At 41.8% G+C, this 9,237-nt stretch overlaps 1 protein-coding gene across 6 annotated transcripts in view; it reads left to right on the top strand.

The window, feature by feature from the left end:
• The window catches only part of mrtfab (myocardin related transcription factor Ab), a 58,952-nt gene that overhangs the window by 43,452 nt on the left and 6,263 nt on the right, over positions 1-9,237 (top strand). For 5 of the 6 annotated variants that reach the window (XM_017433640.3, XM_017433644.3, XM_017433641.3 and 2 more), the window contains 10 exons: positions 1,157-1,212; positions 1,523-1,598; positions 3,187-3,348; positions 4,514-4,677; positions 4,750-4,890; positions 5,044-5,112; positions 5,552-5,736; positions 6,538-6,709; positions 7,755-8,147; positions 8,230-9,174. In XM_017433640.3, coding sequence (XP_017289129.1) covers positions 1,157-1,212; positions 1,523-1,598; positions 3,187-3,348; positions 4,514-4,677; positions 4,750-4,890; positions 5,044-5,112; positions 5,552-5,736; positions 6,538-6,709; positions 7,755-8,147; positions 8,230-9,174 — 2,363 coding nt within the window. The remainder of the gene's footprint in view (positions 1-1,156; positions 1,213-1,522; positions 1,599-3,186; positions 3,349-4,513; positions 4,678-4,749; positions 4,891-5,043; positions 5,113-5,551; positions 5,737-6,537; positions 6,710-7,754; positions 8,148-8,229; positions 9,175-9,237) is intronic. The other variant, XM_017433642.3, reaches the window with a different exon arrangement.

The following is a 9,237-nucleotide window of genomic DNA, read 5'->3' as shown; positions in this document are numbered from 1 at the left end:
TATAAACTGAATGTATGCAAAGTGACAACACTAATACATTCGTCGTAGGCTACGTTATGAAATATTTACATGAATCATTGATACAATTATGATAGAGATGATAGAAGAAAATATATCACGATAGACACTTTTCTATCGTCCCCACGATATGGATCGTTATATCGCCCAGCACTACTCCGACCTGACTCCCAAAGTGTCCACACTCTCTCACCCTCAGCAGGAATTTCACCAGCTTTTGACCAATCGGTGCAAAGCTCTATTGCATCATTCAAACTGCCACTGTCCTACAAATATCCTTCCCAAAATAAAGTAGGGGGGAAAAATGCAATCCTTAATTACCTGTCTTGTTAATGTTTGTTGTGGAAAAATCTCTGAAGTGTTTAGGTGTTTATTTAAACTGAAATACTTTGGTTGGAGTAGATGTAAGAATTGTGAAGAATAAAGTTCCTGCTTTCTCACAGACAAGCTCATCTAATGGAAATATATACAGATATATTGATATCCACTCATACTCTGGATACATTACACTCAGTCGTGGCTGAGTGCAGTGATGAATCTATCCATCACTTCAGTCTCTTTCTTTTCACTCCTTTTTAAAGATCCGCTCAAGTTCACTGGTCATCATCAGACTCTGATGTCCCTCGGTCATACCTGACCATGGCTAAATTGAACAGCCTAAATTTGTTTTGAACTAAAGAAATTACAGTTTCTTGCTAAAATGCAGTGTGAATGCTGAGTGCTGAATGACTTGGCTGAAATTAGCTGAGGAAGCTAAAACTTCCTCTGTCAGCTATGTTGTTACAGTTAAAGGAGCAGAACACAAGCTAAAATCTACAAGAACATAACAGTAGTTACAATTAGCAAAATTCTAACTACAGTTTGGAAAACATGTTAAAGCTAAAATGAGCATGGTAACTAAAATATTTTATACTTTTCATTTCAAACTTGTGTTGTAAAAAGCCTAAAACACTCTCAGGAGCAGACTGTGAGGTGTTCTGCATCAACCAGCCCCATCAGCTCACCGAGATGTCATGAATGTGACCGTCTCTCTCTGCAGCTACTTCTGCTTTAAGTCTGCCTCTCACTGTAGCTGTGTTCACTTTCTGATGCTTATCGGGTCCTGAACGAACTGCATTCCTCTCTTTTTTTCATGCAGCTCTGAAGAGCCCTGCTGCCTTTCACGAACAGCGGAAAAGTCTGGAGCGAGCAAGGGTGAGTGTCTCAACTACGGCTAGCTCCCTGCATGCTGAATTTTTGGTAATGACACCAAGTTTATAGGCAGAGAACAAAACTTTGCAAAGTGTGTGACAAACTGTAAAAAGTGGTTGCTGTTGGCAAAATGAAACCACACGAACCAATGAGGTCCAGACAAGTTTCTAAACGAACCAATTTCTAATTTTGTAAAAGTTTCTGCAAGACTTTTTTCACATTTACTTCTCCTTCATTCTGTATTATTTTCCTTTTCTGGATTTAAATTACTTTTGTTGTCTCTTCATACAATTCTTTTTGTTTTCCTCTCCAGACTGAGGACTACCTGAAGAGGAAGATCCGGAGTCGTCCGGAGCGCTCCGAGCTGGTCAGGATGCACATTCTAGAGGGTGAGTTTAAATCAGCGTGTGAAAAGTTTTTTAATGTTCAGAAGCTTCTTTTTCTCCTTAGTATTATAAAACGGAATGTGGGGCTGCGGTGGCTCGGTGGTCAGTGCCACAGTCTTGTAATCCTGAGGTTGCAGGTTTGAGCCCAGGTTGCAGCAGGAAGGGCATCCGGTGCAAAACAATTGCCAAATCATTCGTGCGAGTTTGCTCGCTGTGGCAACCACTGAAGAAGGGAGCAGCCGAAAGAACTTACATTATAAAACTGAAAAAGCTTTTAAGTCGGGTGAAATAAATGCACACAACTTTCCTGAAAAGGAACCGTAGTCGAATTTTGGGTGACGACCCACTTTGTCACTGTTGATAGGAGATGCTCCTGATGGACTGACAATAAGTGAAAAATATTTACTGAAAATCCGAAGTGCTACAGCCAAAAACAGCAATCACTCGAAAATGGCTTCAACTTGACCCACCAAAACTGGAGGACTAGTTTAAAATGGTTGGAGGAAACCAACAAGATGGAGAGATTAACATTCATGCTGAGACTGCAATCTGAACTCTACCAAATAAGATGGGGTAAATGGACTGGATTCCTTGAAATCATGTAGCGTGGTCTGTCTCTTAGCCCTTTGCTGCTCAAAAACTACTGACGACTGCTGTCTCATACCTGTAACTTAAATGATCATTTCTAGAAGTATTCTGTCATGTATGACAAAAAGATTAACAACCAATAAAAAGGAAGTGTCAAAAAGAAAGACAGAAAAAGAGCCATAGTGTATGGCTAATGCAAAATGTCTGCTTTATTTTTTCGTGCAAACTGAGTAAAACAGTAAATATGCACACTATGATAGATCTAAATAAGCATTAAAAAATATTCTAAAAAATGATTTTCTTCATTATTCAGGCATTTAACAAAAATAAAAAAATGTGTTAATCCTAACTGGGCTGAAAGGTTTAGTCTGATTCTATGTCAGACAGTGAGGGAAAATGGTTGTTGTACATTAAAGTGTATGTAAACATCTGGTTTCAATTGCATATTTTTGTTTCAGAAAGAACAGCTAAATTAGAAATAAAAAGACGTGTAGCGATGAATCAAGGGGTGGTGTTATGTACAAAGATTCCAGGCAATAACTGAGTGACTGTGAAAGGTATTCTCACTGAAAATGTAAGCCTCTCCATGATGTCCATGGTCACATTTTGTTGATAACTTTCTTGCTTCCAGTTGAATCTGCTTGTTTTTATCTTTTTAAAAACAAATGCTGGTGTGACTGTGTGTGTGTAGAAGACACCTCAAGTCTTCATTTATCGATGTTGTTCCATTTATCGTCAGCTTTAACCATCTATTTATTTAGTTTTTTGTTTTTTAAACTGACTTAGAAATGCAGGAAGGAAGTGGTATGACACAGTTTAATATCTGTAATCTTCAGAAAGTGAACTTTCTACAACAATGTTCTAAACTGATCGACTGCAGAGCTTCTAACAATGTGGTTCCTCGTTCTGCAGGAACAAACACTCCTGCCTGATGGTGTTTTGCTTTTCCTGATGATCAGAATGTGTTGGTTCATGTGCACCATTTCTTCCTGTGTAACCACAGAGACGTCGGCAGAGCCGTCTCTGCAAGCCAAGCAGCTGAAGCTGAAGAGAGCGCGACTGGCCGACGATCTCAATGACAAGATCTCTCACAGACCGGGTCCAATCGAACTGGTCCACAAGAACATCCTGTCTGTCAGCTGCCCTCTGCAGCACTCCCTGCTGGGTAAATACACGTAGTTCAGACGTTTTCTGAAAAATAACCCTCCTGCTGCAGTAGAGCTGGGCAGAACCCAGATATGTATTCTGTTCCATTCATGAACGGAAGCACATCTTCCACTTTGGTTCAAGCATGGTCGGAATAGTTTAGAGACGTGAAGTTAATCTGTAATATGTAATCAACTGAAAACAGTGTCCAGAACAATTGCAATATTTTTACGAACACTGACACAGGAAGTGGTATGCTGTAACACAAAAACTAAAGGAGCAGTTGCACAGCATTCAGCAACACTCCTAAACCCAGGCTCTGGATTCAGTGGGACCTGGATAGACTAAGATGCATTCACACCGAACATAAGCCTGGTCATTTCCACACGTTCTGCTCAAGTTAAATCATGTTGTGTCTGCAGCAGCAACTTCCTGTGCTGTGACACCACTCCTGGGCTGTTCAGTTAGAACGCAGGTCACGAGCAGTCCCAGTATCCAGGTGTTTCCCAGCAGCTGAGAGTAGAAACACACCCAGGATTACTGCTGTGGTCCAAAAGGATCTGTTGTCCCACTGGAAGGGAGAACTTTAAAAACATACACAGAGGTGATACAGAAGTTACGCAGGCTCTTCCTTTGGACATCATCATGTTGTGTAAGCTGAAACTGTCTAACTTCTCTAATGTTACTCATTCTGATTGCTAAACAACAAACACTGACAGTTTGTTGTGAGGAAGGCAGGAATTCAGCTGTTACACGTCTTAATATTTTCAAATTAGAAACAACTAAAGTTTAACTAGAAATCCTGAGTTTCGTATGAAAATGCAGTCTGAGTGCTGAAATTTGCCAAAGAAGCAGAAAGTGAATTATTAAAATCAAAGTAATCAGAACAAAAGCTAAAATTAGCAAATCAGTCGTTAAAAACTAAATTTAGCAAGACTGTGTCTGAAAACAACAGCAAATGCTAAGACCAGCAAAACAGCAACTAAAAGCTAAAAGTAGCAAAGTGTAGCAAGTGTGCTGAAGTAGATTTCAAGGAACAGAAGTTTTCTATTTATTTTAAGAAAATAAAATGTGTAAATAAAGTTTAAGCATAAAGTTCTAATATTATGCTGAAGTAGTTGTACAGATTAATCTACAAACAGTAAGCTTTACTGAAATCTGTAAACAGTTCTGCTCTTTTCCAGATTCCCCAAAAGGAGCTGGAGGGGAGAGCTCATCTCTGGATGAAGACAGCAGCGATGCTCTGTCACCTGACCAGCTGACCAATCAGGACTCTCCCCTCAGCGCTGCCACTCAGCTGTCCCCCTCTGACAGGTTGGCCCAGAATGGGGACATCTCCCCCACGCAGGTATCTCCTGACTGTCAGATCAAACAATCAAATCTGTTATCAGCTTAACACATCATTATATCTTCATGTCAGTTTCTTACACAGCCCCCTCCACCCCTTCCTCATCCACCATCTCCCCTGGTGAATATGTCAGAATCCTCCTCCCTCCCAAAAGTACCTAGTGGGACACCTCTGGCCTCTGCACCTCTGCGGCTGCCCTCTGGACAGATCAAGGTATGCTGACCTTTCAGACAGTCAACCTCTGACCACTGAGATTGTTGCAGATTTCTAAATAATTTTGACTTTAATCTCTATTTGTGGCTCACCCTTGCTCATCTCTATAATTCCTTATCCACATCTCATTCCCCATGGTTTTCCTGCCTGCAGTCTCAGTCTAAGACAAGTTCAGACCGTCCTCCACAGAGACTTAAGAAACCAAAGGAAAACAAACCCAAGGTTAGTTTTTCATCCTACTTTTCTCTCTCACACTGACAGACTTTCCAGCTCTAACAGGTACAGAAAATGGCTGCGAATCATAAAAAGAGACAGCTTGGTGATGCTGATAAACATTTTAGAGTTGAGATGGTGTTTCCTGATCTTCTTCTTTTAGTTGTTCCCTAAACAGATTAAGACATTTTCAGACAATCTCTGGTTCAAAAAATGAAGAGATGCTGTTTTCTACAGCAACCATAAACTCTGACTTTTAAACTGAATATAACTTATAACTGATGTTTTTTTTATGCTGGTTCCATAGTTGTTGTTTTTTGTTTGTAAAGTTTTAAAAATATCCAAAATGCCTATTAGTATCATGACATACAGTATGCATGCTTAGACAGGATAATTTCAATATGTGAATAGTGTCTAGCATTGTAAAGGTTTTCTTGTTTTGGTGAAGGTGAAGAAGCTGAAGTACCATCAGTACATCCCTCCGGACCAGAAGGCAGATAAGGAGCAACCGCCTCAGATGGATTCCTCCTATGCCAAGCTGCTCCAGCAACAGCAGCTCTTCTTGCAGCTGCAGATCCTCAGTCAGCAGCAGCAGCACTACAACTACCACACTATTCTGCCCGCCCCTCCCAAGTGAGTGTCAGGCATGGCATGAGGTGTCTGTGTGTGTAGAAACCTTTTTTCTGGGGTCTGTTCTTTCCACTTCAGCAGTTTATGCTGTGAGTTGCTGAAAGCAGAAGTTGGATCTAAAAAAACATGCTCTCCTCAGTCTTGCATGATATTTGTAACTTCTGATGAAGTTGATGAAATAAAACCTAACTTTCAATCGGGTCGGCTCTGATTGCGAGCCCTCGGCCCTGGCTGTTAAATCCATACCCAAAAATGCTCCGACGTCAGTTATCCAGTCCGTTCTACTGTAATTAATCAAATCCTGGCAAAACAAACAGTTTTATTGAGGAGGATTCTGATAAACAGTTCGTTAAAACATAAAATAAACAAACAAATAAAAAGCCATATTTTTAGGATATTTCAAAGGATGGATGTTTCACTATCTTTTATCAGCTGACAGCTGAGCAAAGTTTTTTCCCTTGAGACGTCCACTCTGCTGCTTGTGGGCTCGCCTCCTTCATCAAGGATCAGAATGGCGAGTCTTCAGTCTACCAAATGTATGCAGATAAAAAGGGTCCAGACTAACTTTAAAGGACTACCGCTGAATGTGGTCTGAACATTTTTTCATTGCTCATTGAAGCCATCCAGACATGTTTTTATCGCAGTTCAAATGCAATCCAATAGCTAAAGATATATTTAATTGCCAGTTGTGAACAGGACCTATGAATTTTGTGTGTTGAGTCATTGTTACAATTTTCCTTTACCATAAAAGACGTATGTGTGTCAACTATTTTAACAAACTGCATTTTTTCTGTATCTACTCAGGCCACAAGCTGAGCAGCCTCCCACCACCAGCTCTGGCCCCTCCCCCTCTCGCAGCGCTCACACCACAACCACTACGGCCCCCTCTGGTCAGACCTCCGCTGCCCGTCAAAGCCAGACTGCAGTGGGCGGAGCCAAACCAGCCACTTTGCCACCAAACCTGGACGAGTTCAAAGTAACACCAACATACAATTTTAAAACTATTTAATGTAGCTTGTTTAGCTTCTAATGTGAACATTATTAACTAGAACCGGCATCCTCCCCCACCATCGGAGCCAACTCACCACCAGGTAGTGGTCAGTTGACAGCTCCGCCCCTCTCTTCACCCGAGTGTCCAAGACATGCGGCCGCATGACACAAAAGAAGCAGAACATTAGACTAGTAAAAGCTTAAAGAAGCAAAATACTATCTACAAGCCAAAATTTGCTAAATAGTAGCTAAAAGCTTAAAGTAGCTAAAAGATAAACACATCAAAAATGGTAAAAGCTAGCTATAAGTAGTAAAAGACGAGCTAAATGTAGCAAAAAAAACCTAAAGTAGCATAATAGTAGCTAATAGTTAAAAGATGCAAAAGGAAAGCTAAAAGTAGCAAAGGATAGCTGAATGCTAAAAGTGGCTGAATAGTAGCTAAAAGTAACTGAATGGTAGGTAGCTGAGCAGTAGCTAAAGAAGCCGAAAGAAGACAATAATAGAGCCAGTGTCCTGAAGCAGACTTCAAAGAGAACAATGCTTTTTGAAGGAACTGAAGAGATCCCAATGTATTTCTATGGGGAACATATTTTGAAATGGTTAAATATTTTGAAAAGTATTAAAGTTACAGAAACCAAAAATCACAGCACCAATTTGAACGTTTTGCTATATGAATGAGAAATGAAATGAAATAGCACAAAGCATACAGAAACAGTTAGTATGCAAAAAATGTACAAAAAATAAAAATAAAACCAGAAAAAAACAATAGTATGAATGCCTTAGTTTGTTGACTCATCTGTTAACAAGTTTTCACTCTTTGTGGTTTATAACATTTCTTATAACACTTTGGGGAATTTATATGATTAAAATAGTTATCTAGCCTCAAAGTAAATATTTTTACCAGTAGTGATCTCACACTTTTGAGCCTTTTAAAAGTCCAACTACATAAAACTCAGCTGATCTGACCAACTTATTCTAATTTACAGTTAATGCATGTTATACAAGATCTGCTCTGCTTTCTCATCCTGCAGGTTGCTGAGCTGAAACAAGAACTGAAACTGCGTGGTTTGACTGTCTCTGGCACAAAGAATGATCTCATTGAGAGGCTTCGCAACTACCAGGAACAAAATGGCAGCAGCACGACGGTTCTGAAGACTGGATCATCTCAGTCGAGCCAGCAGGGCTCCATCTCAGCTGCTAGCACCACCGCATTGTCTTCAAACACCACTTCCTCTGAGCAGCCATCAGCAGAGAATGGGCTCAAGATAGCTCTGTCTACGTTGGCTCAGGCAGTCCCAGGACGGGTCATGAGATTTGGCAGCACCAGCTCCAGCCCTCCCGTGTCGCCTACGCCGTCTGAGGGGTCATTGGCCGGGTTAAGTCCAGACGAGGCGAGTTGTAATGGAGACATGTTTGGGGAGATGGTGAGACTTTGTTGTTGTTGGCATAGATACCTGCTTCAGTTTGTTTACCATTAACATTTTCTCTTATTTTGTCATTGTTCAGGTGAGTTCTCCCCTCACCCAGCTAACCCTCCACCCCTCTCCTCAGCACCCATCAAATGTTGCTTCGCTCTCACATCCCTTCTCTGTAGTCAAAGAAGAGATTCAGAGCTCCTGCAGCCTGTCCAGGTCTACATCTGGATCTGTGCAGCCCAAAGAGTCCCTGCTTGGAGTCTCCATGGACACTTCATCCATGGAAAAAGACCAGATGCTCCAGGAGAAGGACAAACAAATTGAGGAGTTAACCAGGATGCTAAGACAGAAGCAGCAGCTGGTGGAGACTCTGAGGTCTCAGCTAGAGCAGGGCAAGATGGCTGCTGGGGTGGTGGTGAAGAAGGAAGGAAACGAGCTGAGCAGAACATCCTCAGAGGTTAAACTCCAAACTCTAATAAAAGCCTCAGCCATTCAGCCCCCTGTGCTCCCGAATGGCATGGTGCCGACAGTGAAGGAGGAAGTGGAACCAGAGAAAGGGATGGAGGGAGTCACAAAAGAGGCTCGAGGGAAGAAGCCAAGCCAGCCAATGCAGTGCTCTCAGGAGACTTTGCTGAGGCTGCAGCAGATCCAGCGGCTGCAGCTCCAAGCTGACCAACACAAACAGCAACAGAGTCAGGTCCAGCTGCAGAGAAACCCCGATGCTAAAGTCAGCTCCCCCAAACAACAAGAACAGACAAAGGAGACTCAGATCCTGCTCCAGCAGCAGCAGCTGCAGCAGCTCATCATACAGCAAACCCAGCAGAAACTCACACAACATAAGCTGCTGCAGCTAAATCAGCTGAAACAAACCCAGCAGGAGGTCCAAGCTCAGCAGAAAAAACAGATTCAGCTGAAGCAGATTCAGGTTCAGATCCAGAACCAGAAGCCTGCCGTCACCCAAAGCCAGCAGAGGAAACAGCAGAGGGCTCAGCAGAGGCAGCAGCAGAAACAGACGGCAACAGCTTCCACACAACAGGTGATGCAGTTTAAGAACCTGCAACACAACCTAAATACTGGAAATCTAAAGAAATATGATGTT

The sequence above is a fragment of the Kryptolebias marmoratus genome, linkage group LG2 (assembly GCF_001649575.2).
Source record: "Kryptolebias marmoratus isolate JLee-2015 linkage group LG2, ASM164957v2, whole genome shotgun sequence".
Lineage (NCBI taxonomy): Eukaryota > Metazoa > Chordata > Actinopteri > Cyprinodontiformes > Rivulidae > Kryptolebias > Kryptolebias marmoratus.
This window is presented reverse-complemented; position numbering and strand designations above follow the sequence as displayed.